The sequence below is a fragment of the Chiloscyllium plagiosum genome, unplaced genomic scaffold (genome assembly GCF_037043375.1).
Source record: "Chiloscyllium plagiosum isolate Xiang-an unplaced genomic scaffold, Cpla_swu_hap1 HiC_scaffold_44, whole genome shotgun sequence".
In the NCBI taxonomy this organism is placed as follows: domain Eukaryota; kingdom Metazoa; phylum Chordata; class Chondrichthyes; order Orectolobiformes; family Hemiscylliidae; genus Chiloscyllium; species Chiloscyllium plagiosum.
The window spans coordinates 11498182-11526130 of record NW_028270182.1 but is presented as its reverse complement, the minus strand read 5'-3'; the positions used below and the strand labels follow the sequence as shown (position 1 = coordinate 11526130).

Genomic DNA, 27949 nt, shown 5'->3' with positions numbered 1-27949 from the left:
TCATATACCAGCATTTGGCCCATAGCCATCCGAATCCTTCTTATTCATTTACCCATCCAGATACCTTTTAAATTTCATAGATTAGAATCCGTACAGTGTGGAAGTAGGCCATTCAGCCCATCAAATCCACCCCATCCCTGTAACCCTGCATTTCCCATGGCTAATCCACCTGGCCTACACATCCCTGGACACTATGGGGTAATTTAACACGGCCAGTCAACCTAACCTGCACGTCTTTAGACTGTGGGAGGAAACTGGGGCACCCAGAGGAAACCCACGCAGGCTCCACGTGACTGCCTCAGTTCTTGGCGGCGTGATGCAGGATTGCTGTCCATGACCTTGTTATTGTCCCCCACCTCCACCATTTCCTCTGGCAGATCATTCCATACACACACCACCCTCTGCGCGAAAACATTAAACCCCTCAAGTCCTTTCTGAATCTTGTCCCTCTAGTTTGAGACTCCCCCCCCCCCCCAAGAAATAAGACCCTATCCACACCCCTCATGAATTTATAAACCTCTATCAGGTCTGCTTTCAACAGTCCAGGGGAAAAAAAACTGACCTATCCAGCTTCTCGCTATAGCTCAAACACTCTCATCCAGGCAACATCCTTCCAAATCTTTAACGAACCCTCTCAAGTCTAACAACATCCTTAAAAGTTTTCACAACATTGCAACTCAGTGTTTTGTGTGACTGGTGAACTCAATCGCCTTCTAAAATTGCTGAACAAGCCACTCAGTTCAAAGTCCAGCTAAGGGTTTGGAAACGCCTTGTCAGCAACACCCAGCTCCCATGAAAGAAAAAAAAAAGGAAAAAAGCATACCGGCTTCTTTAACATCATGTGGATTTCTGCCTCTACCACCCTGACAGGCAATGAGTTCCAGATACATCCACCCCCCTGGATGAAAGCTTTGTTCTGCACATCTCCTCTAAACTTCCTAGCCCTTACTTTATATCGATTCCCCTGGTCATCGATCCTTCCATCAAGGGGAAACGCTGCTTCCTGTCTATGCCCCTCATAGAGTCATACAGACTCTTTGGTCCAACTCAGTCCATGACAACTAGGTATCCCAAACTTAACTAGTCCCAATTGCCTGTATTTGATCCCCATCCCTCCAAACCTTTCCAATATGTCTACCTATACATCTCAATCATGTCATAGTCAGAGTCATATAGCATGGAAACACACCCTTCAGTTCGAGTCCATGCCGACCATATTCCCAACTAAACTATTCCCACCTGCCTGCACCTGGTCCCTATACCTCTAAATTTTTCTTATTCTCGTACTGATCCAAATGTTTATAAAACATTGCACATGTTCCCGCATCCACCACTTCATTCCACACACAGTGTAAAAGATTTACCGCTCATGTATTTTTCAAATCTCTCTCTTCTCACCTTAAAAATGTGTCCCCGAGTCCTGAAATCCCTCATCGTAGGAAAAAGACAACTACCATTAAATCTATCTATACCCCTCATTATTTTATAAACTTCTACAAGGTCAATTCTCCAACTCCTACGGTCCTGTAGGAGCTTATCCAGCCTTTATTTATAACTCAAACCTTGTATACCTGGCAAGATTCTGGTAAAACTCTTCTGAACCCTCTCCAGCTTCCTGTAACCAGGTGACCCGAACTGGACACAGCTGACCCGTCTCAATCTCCTCTGCTCCAAGGAAACCAACCCCAGGCTGTCCAACATCTCTTCATCTTGAAACTCTCCAGACAGACTGGGCAACATCCTGGTAAAGGTGAAAGTGAGACTGCAGACGCTGGAGATGAGAGTCAAGACCAGAGTGGTGCTGGAAAAGCACAGCAGGTCAGGCAGCATCCAAGGAGCAGGAAAAAAAATCGACGTTTTGGGCAAAAGCCCTTCATTAGGAATGAGGATTTTCCTGCTCCTCGGATGCTGCCTGGCCTGCAGTGCTTTTCCAGCACCACTCTAATCTCAACATCCTGGTAAATCTCATCTGCACACTCTCTAGTGCAATCACATCCCTACCAGAATGTGGATTCCAAAATGCACACACAATACTCCACCTGTGTATTATTGAGCCTTCCAGGCTTAACGTTGAGTTTAACAATTTCCAGTTCATCACCCATCCCATACCACATTCTCTATGGGTTACTCTAGCTGCCCAACCCATATTCACACTCCATTAGGTCCCTACTCAGCATTTATCTCCCTCGCAGCTTATCAGTAGCAATTCTTTGGGCACCATTGTTGATTGTCAGAAAAGCCCGTGTGCACTAATGTAATTTAGAGAAGAAAACTTGCCATTATTTATGCATGACACAGCAATGTGGTTGATTTTCAACCACGCTGTGGACAATTTTGGATGAGCAGTAAAAGCTGGCCATGCTCACAGGGAGGGTCACAGGGGGTTAGACATAGGGTAGGTTTTAGGGAGTAGAGGAGGTTACAGAAATAGGGGAAGGTGAGGGCACAGAGGCATTTTTTTCATTAATTTTTTTTTTAAGAAGCAACAGTGGCTTTGGTTAAGCCAGCATTCATGAAACCCGAAACAAAAACTGAAGTTGCTGGAAAAGTTCAGCAGGCCTGGCAGCATCTGTGAAGAGAAATCAGAGTTGACGTTTTAGGTCTGAACCTTCCTCAGAATTTTTGTTGCTGACTAACAGATTCCGCAGTTCTTTCGGTTTATATTTATAAAACCCTTCCTAATTACCCTGCTAAAGGTGGCGATAAGCCACTCCCTGTACCAGCACAATCCATGTGCTTTAGGTATTCCCACAATGCCGTTAGAGAAAAGGTTCCAGGATTTTGACCCAGCAACTGCAGGTTTGAACACAAATTTTAGAATTGAGGGTTTTTTTTTTAATTAGCCGGAAACCATTGATGGTCAGCCAGCACCGGTAGGGGATGGTCTTAAATTATCCCATTGGGGATTTTTAAAAATTCAGTACATTAAAATCCTTGGGACATTTTACCCTCTTGCAGGGCTGTGTTATCATTGCCAAGGCATGTTTGAGAGGATTAAGCAGACTTAAGAATAGAAGCTTTATTCTGGTTAAAACAGTGCAGCGGTTATGCTACTGGGCTCATAATTCTTGAGCATGTGAATAATAAACCCAAGGGAGACACAAGTTCAAATTCCAGCTCTGTAGTTTGAGATGTTGAGCTATGGTTGACAAATGCAGAATATTAACTAGCTCAGTGATGCCATCTAGGGAAGGAAAGCTGACATTTCTAAACAGTTTGACCAGTGTGTCACCAAGATAATGGACTAAGTCCATACCCCACCTTCCCCGAGGAGTAAGGAGTCATTATAGCACAGAAGGCCATTCAACCCAGTGTCAGCCCTATAGAGCCATTCAGTCAGTCATCCCTTCCTCTAACCACTTCTATATCCCTGCGGTCACCTCATGAAGCCACTCCATAGTGTCTCCCTCATGGAATGTAGAGGACGGTGCTGCCTCAAGAATGGTTCAGTTCAATGCTCTCAATTCGAGGCACGGTTCAGCCAGAAATTTGGTTTGTTTTCCCCAGTTGATGGGAGGAGGGGCTTCCTTGGTCGACCCACCATTAGTGCCCGGTCCTACTCATTATTGCCAAGCATGTATGGCTGTGTTCAATTGCAACACCACCCCCCACGATCAACCTTCTTACAGACACAATTCAATAAATGCTCATCCTACTGCCTGGCTCTATGTTCTGGATAACTCAACCACTTGTAGTTAAGCTACCATCCATGTAGTTCCAGCCCACTGATATCACCAAGACTTCTTCCTTAGGTATTTTTGCTTGCGTTCCAAGCTGAACTTTCAACTCCATATCCCAGCAGATGGGGACATGGGCAATGAGTGAGGCTCAACATTCAAGGTGCTCAACACTGTCCAAGATGGAACAGGACACTTACCCTAATAGTATGGGTGGGTAACACATCATATGCCTCCTTTCTCTTCAGAAAGCTTTGTGGACTGTAGTGAGACACGCATGGAGTAAGATAAACTTGGCTTTAAGCATTGTTTACAGCTGTTGTGTTCTTTGGAAGTGGGGGAGGCAGCCACTTTATTCTACCATGTTTCTGTAGTGAGCTGGACTTCAAAACAGTTACAACTGCCTGACACATTTTTATGGTCACAAGCGAATAGTGGAGTTCACGGTGCAGAGGTTAGTCTGCGTGGGGTGATTTCCGGCACCAAAATTAGCTCACTGAGATCTGGTTGACAACCTCGGTCTTTAAGAAAAATATGAGACGTTCACTGCCTTATAGCACCCTCTTTCTTTCATACCTCAAAGTCAGTCAAGGGTTCAAAGCCCACCTTTCCACAGATGAGCTCAAAAACAGAGACCTACAGATAGAATTCTACCACAACCCCAGCCTCTCCAATTAATATGGAGAAACTGAAAATCCCCTCCTTCTCCTCACCACCTTCTCTGTCATATATGATTAGATTAGATTACATTACATTACAGCGTGGAAACAGGCCCTTCGGCCCAACAAGTCCACACCGACCCGCCGAAGCGCAACCCACCCATACTCCTACATCTACCCCTTACCTAACACTATGGGCAATTTAGCATGGCCAATTCACCCTGACCTGCACATCTTTGGACTGTGGGAGGAAACCGGAGCACCCGGAGGAAACCCACGCAGACACGGGGAGAACGTGCAAACTCCACACAGACAGTCGTCTGAGGTGGGAATTGAACCCGGGTCTCTGGCGCTGCGAGGCAGCAGTGCTAACCACCGTGCTGCCCATATCTTATGAGAGGTTGAATACGGAATTGTGCAATACAAAAGAGGCCCTTTAGCCCATCGAGTCTGCATGGATTAAAAAAAAATAGAATAATCTAAAATAAATCTACACTAGTAATACTTTCCCGCACTTAGCCACACCTTTGAATGTTGTGACATTTGCAAGTGCCCATCCAAGTACTTTCGAGGTTCTCTTCTTCAACATACTCTCTCAGGCAGTCCATTTCAGATTCTCACCACCTTCTGGGTGGAAAAAAAGATTTCCCCAAATCCCCTCAAAACCACCTACCTTTCACCTCAAAGACTTTCAGCTTAGGAACAACTGCTTCTTATCCACCCTGTCCCGCCCTTCAATCTTACACAATCAAATCTTCTTTCCTTTGTTATATCTTTGGAATTCTTACCCATTACTGTATTCTCATGCTGTCCTAACTGTTTTAAGTTCATCGCTGCACTCTATACGTCACTAGGACCTCCATTGATTTGATGTTTTTCTATCTCTCTTCTCCTTTATACCAGTCCTGAGTATTCTCCAGGGTTCTCTAGGGTAAAATGTAGGGGAATTAAGCCCAAAGGGTACATAATGGGCATGTATTCTTGCCAGTGCCTTTTTAAATGCCCACTACTGTTCTGCTGAAGGTTTACTCAGTATTTAGCTGTTCCCCCTCTACATTGGACAGATCCCACCTTATTTTAATAAAATCTACCATACCCCAATCTAATTGCAGACTATCTTTTCTCTTTTCCATACTTAAACAAACTTAAACCTATGGTGTTGTGGTTACTATCACTAAATGCTCCTGTCATAGTATTGTTTCCCAAAATTGGGTCAAGTACTGCACTGTCCTTTGTTAGACCTACACGTTGATATAGAAACCTCTACTGAATATGTTTCAAGAAATCTGCCCCTCTAAATTCTTTACATTGAAGTTGAGAATGTTGAAATCTCATGTTGGAGATATTCCCTTATAAACCCTACTACTGTTTTTACACACGGCAGTGAATTGTCTACATACCTACTGCTGCAACGCGACCACCTCTAATCATCCTATCCACATATCTCTGCCTCACAAATATGCCACCCAGCTGAAACCCAGAGCTTAAGTTTCTGCAGTTAGAATCATACAGTATGGAAACAGGCCATTCGGCCCAACACGTCCACACCAACCCTCCAAGGAGTATCCCACCCAGACCCATTCCCCTAACCCTATTACTCTACATTTCCCCGAACCTACACATCCCTGAACACGAAGGGCAATTTAGCATGGCCAACTCACCTTGCACATCGTTGGACTGTGGGAGGAAACCCACGCAGACACGGGGGAGAATGTGCAAACTCCACACAGGCAGTCACCCGAGGCTGGAATCGAACCAGGGTCCCTGGCGCTGTGAGGCAGCAGTGCTAACCACTGGAGGCACTTCTTGCACAAACGGTCATCTCAGCTACATGTAGATTTCCCATGTATGACAGGTGACACATTCCACTCGGCTGACCCCATCTGCTCTGACTTTAACTTGCTTGCTAAACCTTTCCATTTTCTCCAAAGATACTCCCTTTACCTTAACTTTAGTCTTCTTCACTTTCTCTCTGGAGTTTTACTTACCCCTTGTGATTCTCAGTTAATCCCTTAATAATCTCCTAACTCTTGGGCCTTGAGTTGCTGCTGTTTGAACGGAAGGAAAGCAAAACAGCAGAAATAAGGAAAAACCTCCCTGCCCCACTTACCAAACTTCCACACTCCATTCAGTACTGGTTGCACAGAGATCCCTTGGGTTTGTGAGGCTTGGACTTATTGGAGTTTTTAAAAAAATATATAGAATGCCTGTAGTGTGGCCATTTGGTCCATCAGGTCCATACCAACCCTTCAAAGAGCATCCCACCTAGAGCCACGCCCCTACCTTATTCCTGTAACCCTGCATTTCCCACGGCTAATCCACCTGGCCTACACATCCCTGGACATTATGAGCAATTTAGCACAGCCAATCCACCTAACCTCCACACAGTGAGTCACCAGAATTGAACTTTGGTCCCCAGTACTGAGAGGCAGCAATGCTAACCACCGAGGCCACCCCCTTATTAGAGTTTATTAGCATCTCAAGCGACTTCATTTGAGAGACAGATTTTAAGCTACACGCAACCGAGTTAAGGTTGGCTCAAATTGAGGCGCCTACAGTAACCGAATAGCCGTCAGCTCGGCACGTTTGAGGAATTATTTCCAGAAGACAGGTGAGTGTTATCAGCCTCAACACCCTACTGATGGAATGTGGCATTAAAAGGACGTTGTGAAAATCAGATCGGAGCAGTCAAAGGGACGACTCAGTCCCTGGTCATGTCTGTGGTTGATCTTTCAGCAACGTTGGCTCAGAATTGCTGAGCTAGAGTCTGAGTTGCAGACACAAAATGGAGTGGGGGAGGTACTTGGAGTAGGTTTGATGGGGTTATTGGTCTCCTTTGTTCGAGGGGCGCCTTGTTTCACAAACACTCTCAGGGTAAGGTGGCTAACGTCCAGGGACAGGGAGATGAAACCCCGAATGGAAATCAGACAGGTACTGGGGACCCATAATGTGACGGAGCAGCCTCAGTCCCTGACTTTGCCCCACAGATACGTGGTGATTGCTACCTGTGCGGTTGAGAAGAAACATGCAGGAAACCAGGACAATGGCAGGGGGCAGAGGGCAGGGGGCAGGGGAAAGGAACATGGTAGTGATGAAGGAATATAGAGCTAGGGAAATACACAACATTCTCTCCAGCCATAACTGGGAATCCAAGGTTTGTGTTGCCTGCCCATCTCGAAGGGTCAAAGACCTCTCAGCTGGAGAGGATTGGAGAAGGGGAAGGATTCCATCCACACAGGAACCTCAACACAGGAAGATGTGGCAATGAGAGTTTCAGGAATTCAAGTTCACAGCCGCAAAGGTAATTATCCAGGGATTGTTAACACTGTTACATGCCAGTTGGTGTAAGGTTAAAATGATTCAAGAATTAATTGCATGGCTCAAAATATATTTGGATTAATGGGGAACTGGCACCAGAAAGTGAAATCAGCTAACACCAACCTATCGCAAGAACCCCCGGATAGTATTAAGAGTGTTGACAGGTACCAAGGAAAAGGGTCAGATAAGGACCATCAGTTTAAAAAGAAAATAGAAAAACCTACCTTGTTAGGTTGCAGGATCTTCTAAAGCACTTCACAGTGCAGTTTGCTTTTCTAATGTTGGAACTGAGCAGCTAATTTGTATACAACAGGACCCCACAAACAGCAACATCGTAAAAGCCAGATAATCTGTTAGAGTGACGTTGACTGAAAAATAAGATCATTCCCCCCCCCCCCCCCCACCCTAAAGTTCTAGGCTCCCCTACCCCAAGGAAAAGATGTTGTCTATTTACCCTATCCACGCCCCTCATGATTGTATAAACCTCTATAAGGTCACCCCTCAGCCTCCAGGGAAAACAGTGCCAACCCAGCCCTTTAGGGCAGGGTGGCTCAGAGGTTAGCACTGCTGCCTCACAGCACCAGGGACCCAGGTTCAATTCCTGCCTTGGGTGGCTGTCTGTGTGGAGTTTGCACATTCTCCCTACGTCTCAGTGGGTTTCCTCCGGGGGCTCCGGTTTCCTCCCAGAGTCCAAAGATGTGCAGGACATGCTAAATAATGTCAGGTGCATTAGTCAGGGGTAAATGTAGGGGAATGGGTCTGGATGGGTTACTTTTCGGAGGGTCAGTGTAGACTTGTTGGGCCGAAGGGCCTATTTCCATACAGTAGGGATTCTAATCAATCTATTCAGGCACTCCCTGTAGCTCAAATCCTCCAACCCTGGCAACGTCCTTGTCAATCCTTTCTGAACCCTTTCAAGTTTCACAACATCTTTCCAATAGGAAGGCCAGAATTGCCCACAGTATTCCAAAAGTGGCCTAAAAAAGGTTGAGAGTATAGAAGTTGGAATGTTGGTCAGGCCTCTTCTGGATTACTGGTGCAGTTATGGTCACCGTTATAGGAAGGATATTACTAAACTGGAGAGGATTCGGCAATCTCCCAGATGTAATAGTGGCTGAAGGACCTAGGGTAAAGGATGAACTGTAGGGAATTTATATTAGGCAGGAAGTGGTGTTGGATAGACTGTTAGGTCTGAAGGCTGATAAGTCCCCAGGACCTGATGGTCTGCATCCCAGGGTACTGAAGGAGGTGGCTCAAGAAATCGTGGATGCATTGAAAAATGATTATAATTAGATTAGATTAGATTAGATTACTTACAGTGTGGAAACAGGCCCTTCGGCCCAACAAGTCCACACCGCCCCGCCGAAGCATAACCCACCCATACTCCTACATCTACCCCTTACCTAACACTACGGGCAATTTAGCATGGCCAATTCACCTGACCTGCACATCTTTGGACTGTGGGAGGAAACCGGAGCACCAGGAGGAAACCCACGCAGACACGGGGAGAACGTGCAAACTCCACACAGTCAGTCGCCTGAGGCGGGAATTGAACCCGGGTCTCTGGCGCTGTGAGGCAGCAGTGCTAACCACTGTGCCACCGCGCCGCCCATATAATGTTCTATAGATTCAGGATCAGTTCCCGCGGATTGAAGGGTAGCTAATGTTGTCCCACTTTTCAAGAAAGGAGGGAGAGAGAAAACAGGGAATTACAGACCGGTTAGCCTGACGTCAGTAGTGGGAAAGGTGCCGGAGTCATTATTAAAGATGAAATTACGACTCATTTGGATAGCTGTAACAGGATAGGTCAGAGTCAGCATGGATTTACAAAGAGGAAATCATGCTTGACTAATCTTCTGGAATTTTTTGAGGATGTAACTATGAAGATGGACAAGAGAGAGCCAGGGGATGTAGTGTACCTGGACTTTCAGAAAGCCTTTGATAAAGTCCCACATAGGAGATTAGTGAGCAAAATTAGGGCACATGGTATTAGGGGCAAAATACTGACTTGGATTGATAATTGGCTGGCTGACAGGAAGCAAAGAGTAGTGATAAACAGGTCCTTTATGGAATGGCAGGCGGTGACCAGTGGGGTACTGCAGGATTTGGTGCTGGGACTGGAGAGGTTTACAATATACATTCATGATACAGTTGAAGGCATTAAAAGTAATATTAGCAAATTTGCTGATGACACAAAGCTGGGTGGCAGGGTGACATGTGAGGAGGAAGTTATGAGAATACAGGGTGACTTGGACAGGCTAGGTAAGTGGACGAATACAAGGCAGATGCAGTTAATGTGGATAAATGGATGGGTATCCACTTTGGTGGCAAGAACAGGAAGCTGATTACTATGTAAATGGAGTCAAGTTAGGTAAAGGGGAAGTACAACAAGATCTCAGTGTTCTTGTACACCAATGAAAGCAAGCTTTGCAGGGAGATACAGCAGGTAGTGAAGAAAGCTAATAGCTTGCTGGCCTTCATAACAAGAGGAATTAAGTATAGGAGCAGAGGTCCTCCTGCAACTGTGCAGGGCCCTGGTGAGACCATACCTGGAGTATTGTGTGTAGTTCTGGTCTCCAAATTTGAGGAAGGACATTCTAGCTATTGAGGGAGTGCAGCGTAGGTTCACGAGGTCAATTCCCAGAATGGTAGGACTATTATATAGAATCATAGAGGTGTACAGCATGGAAACAGACCCTTGGGTCCAACCGTCCAGATACCCTAACCCAATCTAGTCCCACCTGCCAGCACCCGACCCATATCCCTCCAAACCCTTCCTATTCATATACCCATCCAAATGCCTCTTAAATGTTGCCATTGTACCAGCCTCCACTACTTGGTCTGGCAGCACATTCCATACACGTACCACCCTCTACATGAAACAGGTGCCCTGTAGGTTTCTCTTTTATCTTTCCTCTCTCACCCTAAACCTCTACCCTCTAGTTCTGGACTCCCCAACCCCAGGGAAAAGACTTTGCCTATTTATCCTATCCATGCCCCTCATAATTTTGTAAATCTATATAAGGTCACCCCTCAGCCTCCGACGCTCCAGGGAAAACAGCCCCAGCTTGTTCAGCCTCTCCCTATAGCCCAAAAGGAAAGATCTGAGCAACTGGGCTTGTATACCCTTGAGTTTAGAAGGATGAGAGGGGATCTGATTGAGATGTATAAGATTATTAAAGGATTGGACACTCTGGAGGCAGGAAACATGTTTCCGCTGCTGGGCGAGTCCCGAACCAGAGGACACAGCTTAAAAATAAGGGATAGGCCATTTAGAAAGAGTTGAGGAGAAACGTCTTCACCCAGAGAGGGATGGTTATATGGAATGCTCTTCCCCAGAAGGCAGTGGAGGCCAAGTCTCTGGATACTTTAAAGAAAGAGATGGATAGAGCTATTAAAGATAGTGGAATCAAGGGTTATGGGGATAAGGCAGGAACAGGATACTGACTGTGGATGATCAGCCATGATCATGACGAATGGTGGTACTGGCCCGAAGAGCCAACTGGCCTACTCCTGCACCTATTGTCTATGGTCAGCAAAAACTTACCAGGATGTTGCCAGGAATAGAGGATTTAACTTGTAAAGATAGGCTGGGGCTCTTCTCACTGGAGCATGGGAGGTTGAGGGGTTTTATGATTCGGAGATGCCGGTGTTGGACTGGGGTGTACAAAGTTAAAAATCACACAACACCAGGTTATAGTCCAACAGGTTTAATTGGAAGTACTAGCTTTCGGAGCGTCGCTCCTTCATCTGATTGGAGGTAGTTGTGATGAAAGCTAGTGTTCTAAATAAATCTGTTGGACTATAACCTGGTGTTGTGTGAATTTTAACTTTGTCCACCCCAGTCCAACACCGGCATCTCCAAATCATAAAACGATGAAGGTTTAGATAAGGTTAAACAAGGTGAAACTATTTCCAGCTGTTAAATGGATGGTAACCAGGGCAGAAATAGTTGAGGGGATTTGGGAAGAGAACCAGAAACCAGATTTGTAAAATGTTTTGAAGTTAAATCACTCACAATAGGAGGGAACTGCAAATGAAACAAACAAAACAGGCACAAAGGGTAAAAAAAAATTAGACGTTTTAAAACACCAAAAAGTTAACGTATTCACATTAACTCCTAAAAAGTGAAAAGATTAAAGGTGTGATTGGGATTTGAAATTCAGGATCTTATTAACGGAGGTGGGTTGGAGTTGGGGGGGGGGATTGAAGAACAAATTCAATTGTAGCTTTCAAAAAATGGATTGCATAAATACTTAGGAAAGAAAGAGCAGGGAGTACGGCTAACTGGATTACTGTTACAAAGAGCTAGCAAGGCACACTGAGCTCTTGTACTGAGCCATTATATGATCCAAGCAGGACAGTGGATTAATCAGCATTGCAGCCAAACAGCCTAAGAACCAACTTGTAATATGCATAATCTGCCCTCTAGTGGAGAATGCGGACACCTTCAGCCTCAGTCCTGCTGCTCTCGCCATTGTTTAATGTTCAGCTGCCCATGCTGACCCTCCTTTAGGATTAGGGAGGGCAAAGAGGGTTGAGAGATAAATGGGGGGAGAAGCGGGAGTGGGGCTAGGGGGAAAGCTAGGCAATTGGTGGTAGCTCGGTGGAAAGTATCCTGCCCGAAGCCGAGCCAGTATCTTGCTCCTCAAATGCTGTCTGAGCTGCTGTGCCTTTTTCAGCTCCATGCTTTATCAACTTTCACTAAGATTACTTATCTCTCCCTCTGAGATATTGCCCTTCCCTCAGTTTAGTTGCTACGGTCTTCCTTATCCACAATTTTAACTACCGCCTTCACTGTCCCAATTCTCTCTCTGGTCTTGAACAGGGACAGAGACAATGACGTTATGGTAACATTCCTGGACTAATAATCCAGAGCCTCAGGCTAATGCTCCGAGGACATGAATTCAAATCCTACTACAGCAGCAAATTCAATTGCTACATGTGGAACTGAAAGCTGCTCTCAGTTATTCTGACTTAACATTCCAATCATTGTAAAAACCCAGCTAGTCCATTCATATTCATTTGGGAATAAAACCTGCTGTCCTCGATCATTGTCCTACAAGTGACTCTCGACTTTCAGTAGAGTCAGTCAACTGCTCTCTGCACTGGCCAAACAAGTTGTTTGGTTCATGAGCAATTATGGATGGGGCAATAAATGCTGGCCTTGTCATCAATGCTGACATCCCATTGAAGACTTTTGAAATAGTGTCACTTAGAAGTCTGGTGCTTCCTGTATCCTTCCACCAGATCCTGTTTACTCTGACCTTCACAGATTCTTGTCCCGTCCATTGCTCCATCTTGAAGTCCTAGCCCAGAAGTAGTGGCCAGCAAAGAAGGTTACCTCAGATTACAACAGGAACTGGACCAGATGGGCTGAGAAGTGGCAGAGGGAGTTTAATTCAGATAAATGCAAGGTGCTGCATTGTGGGAAAGCAAATCTTACCATTAAGTGTACAAGTCCTGCTAAGGTGGGAGTGTTGCTGAACAAAGAGACCTTGGAAGTTCATAGCTCCTTGAACGTCGAGTTGCAGGTAGATAGGATAGTGAAGAAGGTGTTTGGTATGCTTTCCTTTATTGGTCAGAGTATTGACTACAGGAGTTGGGAGGTCATGTTACGGCTGTGCAGGACCATTGGTTAGGCCACTGTTGGAATATTGCGTGCAATTCTGCTCTCCTTCCTATCGGAAGGATGTTATGAAACTTGAAAGGGTTCAGAAAAGATTTACAAGGATGTTGCCAGGGTTGGAGGATTTGAGCTACAGGGAGAGGCTGAACAGGCTGGGGCTGTTTTCCCTGGAGCATCGGAGGCTGAGGGGTGACCTTACAGAGGTTTACAAAATCATGAGGCACATGGATAGGATAAATAGACAAAGTCTTTTCCTTGGGGTCAGGATGTCCAGAACTAGAGGGCATAGGTTTAGGGCGAGAGGGGAAAGATATGAGACACCTAAGGGGCAACTTTTGCACGCAGAGGGTGGTACGTGTATGGAATGTGGTGGAGGCTGGTACAATTGCAACATTTAAGAGGCATTTGGATGGGTGTATGAATAGGAAGGGTTTGGAGGGATATGGGCTGGGTGCTGGCAGGTGGGACTAAAATGGGTTGGGATATCTGGTCGGCATGGACAGATTAAACCAAATGGTCCGTTTCCATGCTGTACATCTCTAGGACTATATGTACAACTGCCTTTTCCATCCTATGCCACTGCTCCAATAACTTCAACTCTCAAATTCCCTCATCTCCAGTACTGGCAGCCTCGGGCCCAAGTTCAGCAACATCCTTCCTCCCTCAAACCTCCTTCTATGGCTCAGTATTCTTCAGTTATTCCTGAAGAAGGGCTCATGCCCGAAACGTCGATTCTCCTGCTCCTTGGATGCTGCCTGACCTGCTGCGCTTTTCCAGCAACACATTTTTAAGCTCAGTAATCAGTTACCCATTTTATACAATAATGTGAAATAATTTGTCAGACAAAATTTCTAAGAGAGAGGAAGAGAATGTGTCTCCTTTCAGAGTTGGAAATGTATTACCTGTACAGCTGGTTGGAGGGGACTGCAGCTACATTTGAAAAGCGAGTTGAATAAGGGCTTCAGAATGAGAAATCTATGGGGTTACAGACAAAATGGAATAAGGGTATCCTATTATTGCTGCAATTCCAAGCAAATTTACTCCAACATAAATCATTGCCAGTTTAGAGATATGGAAGAACCTATATCTACATATGACTTCTCATTACCTGTGAATACATGGTAATTTTTTTCACTGTTATTTCATGGGATATTTAGTGTCACTGTGTGACGATGCTGTCACTTTAAGAAGGTTATTTTGTCCTGGGTTTTTTTTTAGAAAGAGAGATTGTAAAGGCAGAGGTGCCCAAGAGTCTAGGGAGCTAGAAAGCTAAAACGGTTTAGCAATGGAAGGGGAGTGGCCAGTTCAGATTTGTCTAGTTTTTTTTTGAAGTTGTGGCAGTCACAAGAGGTGAGAGTATCAGAAGGGTTGTTAGTTTCAGTAAATGACTTCCTCTGAAATCTGTGGTTGTTCTTCCCTGGGTTGGAATCTTGCTCGTCAGAGTCAGTGTATGAATTTATCTTTTTACCGAAGGGTATTTATGGAATGTTACTATATTGGAACAATTAATTATGTTATTGTGTCAAATATTTGGTTATGTTTTCCAATAGTGCAGTTATTCTAAATTCTGCTTTCTTTAGTTTTAATTGTAGTGTTTAAACAAATTGTGTTTTGCTTAAAGACAAGTGGTTTGACCAGTTGCGTCACACCTGGTACACCCACTTCACATCTACCTTTTAAAAAAATTAGAAAATGTAGGCTCTCCTCTTCAAATATTTTGAGGGGGTCTGGCCTGGTCCATCACTGAATCCCTGACTATCATCATCCCAGGAGTTATTATTGATCAGAAATTGAACTGGATCTGCCAGATGAAAAATAGTGGCTATAAGAGCAGAGGCTATGAATACTGCAATGACTAACTCACCTCCTGACCTCCTAAAACCTGTCCACCTACGAGGCACAAGTCAGGATACTCCCCAATTGCCTGGATGAGTGCAGCTCTAACACCATAAGTTTGACACCATCCAGGACAAGGCAGCTTTGGCATCACAACCACAAGTGTGCATTGCCTCCACCACTGCCACAGTCACATCAGTGTTTACCCTTTGCAAGATACTTACCTGTTTCAAAATTACTTACCTGTAGCGGGCAGCGGTGTTTTTTTATTCTCTCTTCACAAAAAGAGCGGGAGCAGCAGAGGAAGTGACGGCAAACAGAGGGGCAGCCGGGAAGGAGAACTGTGAGTATAAATACTCACCCTTTAATCACCAACGGTCATTTGAGTGGGAGCAGCGGAAGTGAGGTTGGAGCGCATAGCTGGGCGGGAAGGTAAGTGATTAGTATTTGAGTGGGTGTGTTCTAGACCCCAGGTCCTACTTCCGTAGGGCCTCCCTCCCACCCTCCTCCTCTAACCTAACTTTAAAGTCCACAGGTAAGTGACTCAGTGTTATTGACTCAGTGTTCTTGTTTTTGGAGAAAGTGTACAGTCATGGCAGCGCAGGCGGTGGAATGTTCCTCCTGCAGGATGTTTGAGGTAGGGGTGACCACCGATACTCCTGCCGACTTCGTCTGCAGGAAATGCAGTCAGATCCTGATCCTCACCGAACGAGTTAGGGAACTGGAACTGGAGTTGGATGAACTGAGGATTATTCGAGAGGCTGATTGATAGAAGCTACAGGGACATAGTTACGCCGGAGAACAGAGGTAGCTGGGTAACAGTTAGAGGTGGGAAGGGGAAGAAGCAGGCAGTGCAGGGTTCCCCGGTGGTCGTTCCCCTAAAAAATAAATATACAGCTTTGGAAACTGTTGGGGGGGACAGCGTTGCAGGTGTAAGCTGCATGGAAGGGGTCTGTGGCTCTGAGACTCAGAAGGGAAAGGGGGAGAGGAGGAGAGCGCTAGTTATAGGGGACTCTCTAGTTAGAGGGACGGACAGGCGGTTCTGTGGACATGGGCGAGACTCACGGATGGTTTGTTGCCTCCCGGGTGCTAGGGTCCGAGACGTCTCAGACCGTGTCTTCAGAATCCTTAAGGGGGAGGGTGTGCAGCCAGAAGTCGTGGTGCACATTGGCACCAACGACATAGGTAGGAAGAGGGGTGGGGAGGTCATTCAAGAGCTCAAGGAGTTAGGCTGGAAGCTAAAAGCTAGGACAGACAGAGTCGTCATCTCTGGGTTGTTGCCGGTGCCACGTGACAGTGAGGCAAAGAATAGGGAGAGAGTGCAGTTGAATACGTGGCTGCAAGGCTGGTGTAGGAGGGAGGGCTTCAGATATTTGGACAATTGGACTGCATTCTGGGGAAGGTGGGACCTGTACAAACAGGACGGGTTGCACCTGAACCAGAAGGGCACCAATATCCTGGGGGGTAGGTTTGCTAGCACTCTTCGGGGGGGTTTAAACTAATTTGGCAGGGGGATGGGATCCGGACTTGTAGTCCAGCAAGTAGGTTAGCTGTTTGTCAGGATGCCCAAGACTGTAGGGGGGCTGTGGAGAAGGTAGCACTGACAGGGACTACTTGCGGACACAGAGATGGGCTCAAGTGCGTATACTTCAACGCAAGGAGTATCAGAAATAAGGTGGGTGAACTTAAGGCGTGGATCGGTACCTGGGACTACGATGTTGTGGCCAGCACGGAAACGTGGATAGATGTGGGACAGGAATGGCTGTTGGAGGTTCCTGGTTACAGGTGTTTCAGTAAGATTAGGGAGGGTGGGAAAAAAGGAGGGGGGGTGGCATTGCTAATTAGAAATGGTATAACGGCTGCAGAAAGGAAGTTTGAGGGGGATCTGCCTCTGGAGGTAGTATGGGCTGAAGTCAGAAATAGGAAAGGTGCAGTCACCTTGTTGGGTGTTTACTATAGGCCCCCCAATAGCAGCAGAGATGTGGAGAAACAGATTGGGAAACAGATTTTGGAAAGGTGCAGAAGCCACAGGGTCGTAGTCATGGGCGACTTCAACTTCCCAAATATTGATTGGAAGCTCTTTAGATCAAGTAGATTGGATGGGGCGGTGTTTGTGCAGTGTGTCCAGGAAGCTTTTCTAACGCAGTATGTAGATTGTCCAACCAGAGGGGAGGCCATATTGGATTTGGTACTCGGTAATGAACCGGGACAAGTGGTGGGCTTGTTAGTGGGTGAACATTTTGGTGATGGTGACCACAATTCTGTGACTTTCACCTTGGTTATGGAGAGAGATAGGTGCGCACAACAAGGTAGATTTTATAATTGGGGGAAGGGAAATTACGATGCTGTAAGGCAGGATTTGAGGAGCATACGTTGGGAGCATAGGCTGTCAGGGAAGGATGTGGTGGAAATGTGGAACTTTTTCAAAGAGCAGATACGGCGTGTCCATGATATGTATGTACCTATCAGGCAGGAAAGAAATGGTCGTGTGAGGGAGCCTTGGTTGACGAGAGAGGTTGAATGTCTGGTAAAGAGGAAGAAGGAGGCTTACATAAGGTTGAGGAAACAGGATTCAGACAGAGCAGTGGAGGGATACAGGATAGCCAGAAGGGACCTGAAGAAAGGGATTAGGAGAGCTAAGAGAGGGCATGAAAAATAGTTGGCGGATAGGATCAAGGATAACCCCAAGGCATTTTATGCGTATGTGAGAAACCTGAGAATGACGAGAACGAGGGTAGGTCCGATCAAGGACAGTAGTGGGAGACTGTGTATTGAGTCGGAAGAGATAGGAGAGGTCTTGAACAAGTACTTCTCTTCAGTATTTACGAACGAGAGGGACCGTATTGTAGATGAGGAGTGTGTGAAATGGACTGGTAAGCTAGAAGAGATACCTGTTAGGAAGGAAGATGTGTTGGACATTTTGAACAACTTGAGGATAAACAAGTCCCCCGGGCCTGACGGGATATATCCTAGGATTATGTGGGAAGCAAGAGAGGAAATTGCAGTACCGTTGGCAATGATCTTCTCGTCTTCACTGGCAACAGGGGTGGTACCAGGGGACTGGAGAGTAGCGAATGTTGTGCCCCTGTTCAAAAAAGGGAATAGGGATAACCCCGGGAATTACAGGCCTGTTAGTCTTACTTCTGTGGTAGGCAAAGTAATGGAAAGGGTACTGAGGGATAGGATTTATGAGTATCTGGAAAGACACTGCTTGATTAGGGACAGCCAGCACGGATTTGTGAAGGGTAGGTCTTGCCTTACAAGTCTTATTGAATTCTTCGAGGAGGTGACCAAGCATGTGGATGAGGGAAGAGCAGTGGATGTAGTGTACATGGATTTTAGTAAGGCATTTGATAAGGTTCCCCATGGTAGGCTTATGCGGAAAGTCAGGAGGCATGGGATAGAGGGAAATTTGGCCAATTGGATAGAAAACTGGCTAACCGGTCGAAGGCAGAGAGTGGTGGTAGATGGTAAATATTCAGCCTGGAGCCCAGTTACAAGTGGAGTTCCGCAGGGATCAGTTCTGGGTCCTCTGCTGTTTGTAATTTTTATTAATGACTTGGAAGAGGGAGTCGAAGGGTGGGTCAGTAAATTTGCAGATGATACGAAGATAGGTGGAGTTGTGGACAGTGAGGAGGGCTGTTGTCGGCTGCAGAGGGACTTAGATATGATGCAGAGCTGGGCTGAGGAGTGGCAGATGGAGTTCAACCCTGCCAAGTGTGAGGTTGTCCATTTTGGAAGAACAAATAAGAATGCGGAATACAGGGTTAATGGTAGGGTTCTTAGTCAGGTGGAGGAACAGAGGGATCTTGGGGTCTATGTACATAGATCTTTGAAGGTTGCCACTCAGGTGGATAGAGTTTGTAAGAAGGCCTATGGAGTATTATCGTTCATTAGCAGAGGGATTGAATTCAAGAGTCATGAGGTGATGTTGCAGCTGTACAGGACCTTGGTAAGGCCACAGTTGGAGTACTGTGTGCAGTTCTGGTCTCCTCACTTTAGGAAAGATGTGGAAGCTTTGGAGAGGGTGCAGAGGAGATTTACCAGGATGTTGCCTGGAATGGAGAGGAAGTCGTACGAGGATAGGTTGAGAGTTCTCGGCCTTTTCTCGTTGGAACGGCGAAGGATGAGGGGTGACTTGATAGAGGTTTATAAGATGATCAGAGGAATAGATAGAGTAGACAGTCAGAAACTTTTTCCCCGGGTACAACAGAGTGTTACAAGGGGACATAAATTTAAGGTGAAGGGTGGAAGGTATAGGGGAGATGTCAGGGGTGGGTTCTTTACCCAGAGAGTGGTGGGGGCATGGAATGCGCTGCCCGTGGGAGTGGTGGAGTCGGAATCATTGGCGACCTTTAAGCGGCATTTGGATAGGTACATGGATGGGTACTTAATCTAGGTTAGAAGTTCGGCACAACATCGTGGGCCGAAGGGCCTGTTCTGTGCTGTATTGTTCTATACACTGTAGAAATTCACCGACGATCCTGAGATAGCACTTTCCAAACTCATGAACTCAACCATCTAGAAGGACAACAGCAAAGGTACATGGGAACACCATCACCTGCAAGTTTCTCTCCAAGTCACTCACTATCCCGACTTGGAAATATGTTGTTCCTTCACTGTTGATGGGTCAAAATCCTGGAATTCCCTCCCCAACAGAACCGTGGGTCCTACCTAAGCAGTAGCTCACCACCACCAAGAACAACTAGAGATGGACAATAAATGCTTCCCCAGCCAGCAGGGCCCATGTCCTATTAGTGAATAATAACAAAAACACCTGAGGACATCACTACACATTTCATACCTGTACTATTTTAAGTATTTTCACTATTTTATGGATTAGGATGTATTCCAATGTACACATTTGCTTCCACAAATGACTAATTAATTTTTTGGGCCCCAAGGATATGGAGGGGGCTTTCTTCCAGTAAAATCCACCAAATTAAGCAACAGGGTCCTTGGTTTAATGTCTCATCCGAAACACAAGACAGTGCAACCCTCCCTTAGTGCTGTGCAGGGGTTTGCTATTTTGGATTCTGAGCCCAAGTGTCTCAGGATGGGCCTCAAACCTTGACTGAGTTACACATGCAACTGTTGGAAGTTGTGAAACATTTGGTCAGGGTTATATACACATCACAAATAAGCCATGCAGTCCAACTGATCTGTGCTGGCGATGATGCTCGGCTTGAGCCTCCACCATTTGTGTTTAAATTTAAGAATTTCTTTGTAACCTTCCAGCCCCTTCTCCCTCATGCAGTTCTCATTTCCCTTAAATGTATCTTTATTTCCTTCAACCCCTTTCGTTGGAGTGAGGTCCACATTTTCATCTGTCTGGGTGGCAAAGCCTTTAATTAGTTTTTAAAGACTTCCATTAGGTCCCCTTTCTAGCTCTCCTCAGAAGAGAAGCGATATAGCCTGTTGATGCTATGAATGTAAATTTCAGCTGCCAACGTATGCCCAGAGCCTTAACCTGGGCCTGTGGATTAGCCGCCCCCTTGACTTTACCACTAGGGCCAAAGCATTATCTGCTGAGCAACATAAATTGTTTATTAACTAAATTTGATGATGACTCCAGACCCACAGCAATAGGGTTTACTCTTAATAGTCTGAAATAACTGAGCAAGCGGCTCAAATCTGTAATCAAGAGATCAACTCGTGATCACCCGAGAGTGGGAAGCAGCGCACACAAGAGAGAAAGAGGGATTTGGACGACCTCAAACAAGAAAAGGTGACTGATGGAGATTGAAACCAGTCAAAAAGAATACAGAACACAGAACATTGCTTTATTCAAATCAAAGAGCAGAGAAAGTGAAAAATTCAAACATTTTTTTGTCTCCACTTTGCCTTCGCTGAAATGGTGCCAGAACAAAATTAACCCAAAAAAGTATATATAATTTTATATATATTTATACTGCACCATCACCAGCCTCCGTAAAGGAACGGGGTGGTCAAGAAAACAACCCCATTCAATGCAAGGAAAATTGATAAAGGTGGAGTGCTTGGGGTTTTTAAAAAAAAAATTGTATTAAAAAAAAAAACTGGCCCATCTGGACGGAGTTTACATTCTCACCCCTCCCTCCCCAAAATATCTAAAATCAAAACACATACTTATCATTCATTGACATTTTCTTCAAGAAATTACACAATACAAATCCACCAACAAGATTAGCTACAGATAAATACAGTCTCTAAAAACACTTTTTTTTTTCCCATTTTAAAAAGGTTTCATTATCCTTCAACACAACACTAACATTTGTTTCTGCAGCCCAGTGGTTACACTGTGCACATTATTTTTTTTCTATATATAATATATACAAAGTTAAAGTCAGCAACATACAATAGCGGGCTTTTTTTTTTAAAAAAAAAAGAAAAATGCTTCCCTCTCTTCCTTTTTAACAGAAGCGACTTGTCTCAGTAATGAGCTTGGTTATGCTGACGCGTGCTGCAGAAGTTATTAAAACAATGCTTTTAAAATTCTGATGAAGTGCTGGGTTTTCCCTACTCAAAAGTGGAAGGAGGTTGGAAAGAGAGAAATGTATGGGAACTGTAAATTATATTCAGGTCTTCAACAAACACAATGACCTTTATTAAGGGAGAATTTTTATTATAATGCAGGCTCACAGACTTGTCACATGAGGGAGTTCTAAGATTTTTGTCCTGGCACATTCTCCTTTCACGGCTATTTAAAATTCAATGCCAATCCCATTCCTTAATCCCCCACCATCTTGAACACCATCACTGACCAAAAGCCATTTAGTGATAGTGCCTACAATAGCACGTCAAAGATTGGGAATTCTTTATCAAGCAACTCACCTCATGACTCCTCAAAATCCTGTCCATCTACATGGCACAAGTCAGGAGTGTGATAAAATACTCTCCACTAGCCCGGATCTGTGCAACTCCAATACTCAAGAAGCTCGACATTATCCAGGACAAAGCAGTTCCAGCCTTGTTGGCACCACATTCACCATCTTCAACCTTCATTCCCTCCACCACTGGCACACAATGGCAACACTGTGTACTATCTACAAGATGCATTGCAACAACTCATTGAGGCTTGGGAAAGCACTGTACAAACCCATGACCTTTATCATCTCGAAGTTCAAGGGCAGCAGATATATGGAAACACTAGCTCCTGCAAGTTCCCTTCCAGGTAACATACAATCCTTATTTGGAAATATCTTGCTGTTTCTTTACAATCACGGGATCAAAATATTGGAATTCCCTAACAGCACTGTATTAGCACCATATGGATTGCAGCAGCTCAAGGTGGTGGCTCACCAGTATCTTCTCAAGTAGCAAGAATGGGTACTAAACGCTGACCTAGTCACTGTTCCTCAGCTCCCCTCAAAGAAATAAAACATCACTGGCTCCCTCAAATTATCCTTGTCCCACATACACTCCACCCTGCAGTAGATTATCAAGCCCTGGGCCTCAGTCTCCAGTGTTTAGTCCAGTGAACATAACAACAGTTAGCAAAATGTTCGCACTGGGAGGAAAAATCAAATTTTCACTGGGACGTTAAACCCAGGAGACTCCCTTGACCCAAACTTTCGCTCGATTACTTTTAAGGTTCGAGGTGAGGACATTCCAACTGGAACAAGAGTTGGGACCTCTCTCACTCATTATTTACAGCTCGTATCAAACATATCTGAGTGGATCATTTATGCCAAATCTGTTGTCAAGGCAAGGCTTATTAAACTAACTAATTTATCTCAATATTCAACGACAGTGATGCACCACAATATCAACTGTGCATATTATGCATTAGATCCTTGACAACTTAGCAATTCAGCCAACCTTACCACCACTGTGTCAGCTACATTACACAGCATCAAGTCATTACGACATATCCCTCACCAACCATGCAAATGGGCTGGGCTCAGAATGAAGGAGAGGGTAGGAGGAGGAAAAAAGTGGTGGTTTGCATTCAGTAAACCCACCAAATGCTTACTGCAGTCTGTAGTCAACAGGCCGAGCATGCAATCCACTAACCTTGTCGACAAGGTGGGGTGGCCTCTCTCTAGACAGATTCCTTGCCCAATCAAAGCAGGATGCTGTGATGGTGGGCAGGAGAGACCGAGGAAGAAAGAACATGAGAATTGGCAAAGGACAACATAACATGAAGTATAATACTTGCAAATCACAGGCCCCACCTCTCAAGATAGGCCACAGTTAGTGAATGCAAGGAGGGGATCTGTTGAATGAGGAGTAAATTCGCCCGACAACATAATGAACAAAATTGATTCACTTGAAAAGATAGCAGAAACATTAATAGATTCGGTAGTCCAATTACAGCAACCGTGCTTTATAGGATTCTCACCAGAGGTGGAACCTTCAAAAAATTATACTTTTAGGAGAAAGGTAAAGCATTCTTACACAATTGATATGCAGACCATCAGGTGACCAGCAGAAAACCGGTTTCCTATCACTCTGCAAACAGAGATGGCAGTGCCTTTCTCAGATGGACCAGGGACAGCAAGGGGGGGGTGCTCTTTACAGCCAGTCAAGTACTTTTGCATTGTCGGAGATGCAGCATTGGATTAGAGTACAGCAAGGTCCCCTCGACAGCAATGTGACACTGGCCAGATTTTTCTTTTGAAGTTAGTTTGAGAGAGAAATATTGGCTGGGCAAGAACGGGAATGCAAGGGCTCTCAAAAGTAAATTAAAAATCGGGAAAACAGATAATATGCAGATTCAGCAGCATTTGGGTGCAGTTTTCACCAAGCCCCCCTCCTGAACCCCTCTTTCAAACATAACACATTGGCAGTATTTCCCGATTAAGGGGAAGAAATCAAACATGCAAGGCATGACTTGCATCTTCCTGACAGGCAACAGAAAGATCTCCCAATGACACAAAGACGCAGTTTGTCAACTCCTCAAGTGTTCCTACTTTTTTAAAAAAAAAGGGACGTTTGGCACTGGGTTGGAGAAGTAATAATAATGAAGGTTCCTCAAGCAGGTTGGATCTTCCAAACAATAGCATGCCCTCTGGAATCTCAATAAGTTGAGATTCTGTCACCAGCGATCAGAGAGAACCAGTGCACTCACCCAGTTTGCCCGTGCTCTCTCTAAGGATGATCAATACAACCAGGAAGCCTACCTAATTAACCACTCACCCCAAGCTCAAAGAGCTGACAAAGAGGAACAGTTGCACCGCATCGAAACAGGCCATTTGACCCAAACCAGCCTCTGGTTTTAGACTTTCTTCCTCCCACCCTTCCAAATTGAACAATCAGTACAAGTCTCTCTATCCCTTTCTCCCTCACATTACCCCTTAAATGCATTCACACCTCAAACACAGTCTGTAGGAGTTCTCACCACTCTTTAGAGAGAGAGGAGTTTCTCCTGGAATACTCAGTAGGATTTCTTGCCTTTTATCCTAAAGTCTTTGTTTTCTTTTGTGGAAAAAGCAGAATTATTCTGCTGTATCCACTCGATACAGCAGCATCTTCACTCAGGCCTCCGTTCTAAGGAGGCTCAGTTTGCTTAAATGTTCTTGGTTGATAACAGAACAGGTGAGCTTTTCCTAAAGAGCACGAAAATATAGGAAATAGGATCTGGTCCTTCAGTCAACTGGATCATGGCAGATCTTCAACATCTAAGTCACTTTCCCACATTATCCCCATATCCCTTGAAAGTTTTAATTGCATTAAATCTCTATCTTGAATACACTCAATGAGTGGCTACACAGCCCTCTGCGATAGAGAATTCCAAAGATTCACAACCGAGTGCAAAAAAAAACCTCTGCTCATCAGTCCTAAATGGTTTGGCTCTTATTCTGGGATTACATCCCTGCTTTAAAATCTCCTTGACTCATCACCAAAAGGAGCAAAGAAATAACAGTGTCTGTTAACTGGAATAGCACCACGCTTTGGCTCAGTGCGTGAACAGGAGCAGTCAGAAAGGCAAGGAAATCAATACTGGCATTAAAGCAGACATCTGATTGACCAGTGAGACACCAAAGCAAAATTACCATGGAACAAATTGCACTAAACCCTCTCTTGTACTTCAATACTCCTTTAATACTTGACAGATTTACAAGCTTTCAAAAGACTCTTATCTCAACATCACATCTACCTGAAAAGGTCTGGGGCCATGACATTCAGGTTACGAGAAGCACATCAGCTGGTTTTGGTGAATAACTGTCCTGCTGCCAGTGTACTATCAGAGTCATCACAGTTCACAAGCACTGCAGCAAGGGAGGGAAGGTGTGGAGTGTATACCAACTTTATAAATGCTGCGCCACACACGCACATACATACAGACTTGGGAGAGGGCAGGTGGCAGTTGTGCCTCCCAACAGAGACAAATGACAACTTCACAGCTATTTGGGTGGAGGGTAAATGTGGGAATGGGGGAAATGGAGACAGATTATTATAACCACTGCGCATATTAACTAAATACCTCCCTAGATGTTTCCTCCCTTGCCTATGGCATGTTAAAGATGGTCAGGACATGAACCTGGGACAGCAGGAAACAATGACTGTCCACAGTCACCAACAGTCCAGGTAGCATCTCTCCTCTTCCAATAGTTTGCTAACACAAAAAAGGTTCTTTAAGAGACAACTGCTTTTTACCAACATCGGAAAATATCCGAGTATGATGGAATGGAGGGAGTAACTATCGTGACTTTTATTTTGGGGAAGAGAGGTTGTGTGGGGTTGGCACCAGTGCAGGACTTTTGAGCCCCAGAAAATAATACCCTGTTGTATCAGCTCGAGTCATATGGCACAAGTTGTAGTCTGATTCTAAGGGCATAGGGTAATGCTGACGTCAGCCTCTTCATCACTGCGTTTGCCTCCTTTAATGGTCCCACAATGGAAGTAGCAAAAGTAAAAGACAGTACCAGGCCAGGCAAGACCAATACCATCACAGAGGTCCCTGCCCTAGCCCTCGCCAATTTGCCCAATACCAGAAAAAGAACAGAGTTTCTTCCTGAAAATCCTTTGGACTATATTGTCATCATAGGTAGGCTCATAAGGAGCCATAATGGTTAGAAATGTCTTGTTATCCACAATGCACTGATGAATAATGGCAAAAAGGGCTTCGCTTCTGTGGTTGATGAAGAGATGACACAGATGTAGCAAGGCAAGGACCAATCAGGACTAGTGCTGCCTCCAAGCTGCATGACTTCTCAAGGGTTCCCCACACACAACAATCAACAAACCAACGCACGGAATTCCGGTTTCAGAAGTTGCTGCCATGCACAGACCTCCGATGTTTGCACAGTGGGAGCAAGCTATTAAGCGGAAACACAAGTCAGGATTTGGCTGATATTAAAGTAAAGAAGAAAAAGCCAGAGGTGGGGTGGGAACAGAAGTTGAAAGTGAAGGTGAGTGAGACTTAGGGATAGGGGGGGGGGGGGGGGGGGGAAATACAGACAACAGCACGAGTGTCATCCTCACCTAGCACTGACCAATAGTTGTGGTCCTTTGCTGCACGTGGGCCATTTAGTTTTGTAAAAATTTCACACATCTCACTCACTGAGAGGAAGGGCACTGGTATTTTTGGAAAGATGGGGGCAGAAGAGGACAAAGGGTAGAAGTGGTCAAAGGAGACATCAGTCACAATATGTTTTTGAAAGAAACACACACACACACACTCTCGTTCATTCACACGCAAAATCTGAACAAAACTGGAGCCAGGTACATAAACAACATAAATTCTGGTGACAAAGGCTTAGACTGACACCAGCAGCTCAAGAATTCTGGGTCAATTTAAGTTTTTCCTCTTTTTTCTTTTAAAAAAAAATTGATTGCAGTCTTTCCATCCACTTATGGTTTTCTACCTCCACAAAAAGCCTTGTGCAAACCATTTTCTTTTCAAGCCTTTTGCTTTGTTACTGTAACAAATAAAATTTCACCCTCAATAGGTCACAACTGTGGGATTCCTTTTTTTGTTACGGGGGTACTTTTTCTCTCCCCCCTCTTTTTTTTGGGGGGGAGCAGAGGGGGTAAGATCCATTTGTCACAGGCACATCTTCCTCTTCTTCCTTGCCTCCCGTACCCTGTAGATTCTTCTTGAGGGGGAGGGTGGAAAGGAGGGAAGGTGGGAGGGCAGGAAGGGAGGGAGGGAGGGAGGGAGGGAGGGGAGGGAGGGCATATAGTTTTCAGAATCTAAATAATCAGGCTTTTTTTAGAAATCTTTTCTCTTTTGCATCGATGACACCCACTTCATGTTATGGTTAGTTCCAGATTTTGAGGAAACTGTCCCAAGACCCTGTTGCCACAGCCATTCCATCGTCTGTCACTCCCAGGCAGCTGACCCTGTTGTCGTGACCGGCCAAGACCCCTGCAAGGAGGAGGGAAAGATTTGACCTTGGTTAGCAACGGTTCTTCAAACAACTTCCCAACATAATACAAGTAATACTCCAAGATGGGATCAGTTCGCTTTGCAAACACATCCAAAGTTTAAATTTGGTGCGCTTTGTTATGAAGTTGAAGGCATGTACTGTCCCTTTAAGAGGGTGAAAGCTGGCAAGCACTTGTCGTCATGTGACTGACTAGCAGTCAGAGTGCGCTGGAAAATTGAAAATTGTAATATTTGATGTAACCTAGATACCTCATTTGTTTTCACAGGGCTTGAATTTAACCAGTTTAAATTATGCCTCGAGATACTAAAAAAGGAGAAAGTGAGGACTGCAGATGCTGGAGATCAGAGCTGAAAAATGTGTGGCTGGAAAAGCGCAGCAGGTCAGGCAGCATCCAAGGAGCTGAAGGGCTTATGCCCGAAACGTCGATTCTCCTGCTCCTTGGATGCTGCCTGACCTGCTGCGCTTTTCCAGTAACACATTTTTTAGCCAAGATCCTAAAACCCAATCAAATTT

At 45.1% G+C, this 27949-nt stretch overlaps 1 protein-coding gene across 9 annotated transcripts in view; it reads right to left on the bottom strand.

Moving 5' to 3' along the window:
- Positions 1-20881: 20881 nt before the first annotated feature.
- Positions 20882-27949, bottom strand: part of LOC122544349 (guanine nucleotide-binding protein G(I)/G(S)/G(T) subunit beta-2) — a 195302-nt gene continuing 188234 nt past the window's right edge. For all 9 annotated transcript variants that reach the window (XM_043683562.2, XM_043683560.2, XM_043683568.2 and 6 more), the window contains one exon: positions 20882-27414. In XM_043683562.2, the coding sequence (XP_043539497.1) occupies positions 27308-27414 (107 nt within the window). In that variant the 3' untranslated portion in view covers positions 20882-27307. The remainder of the gene's footprint in view (positions 27415-27949) is intronic.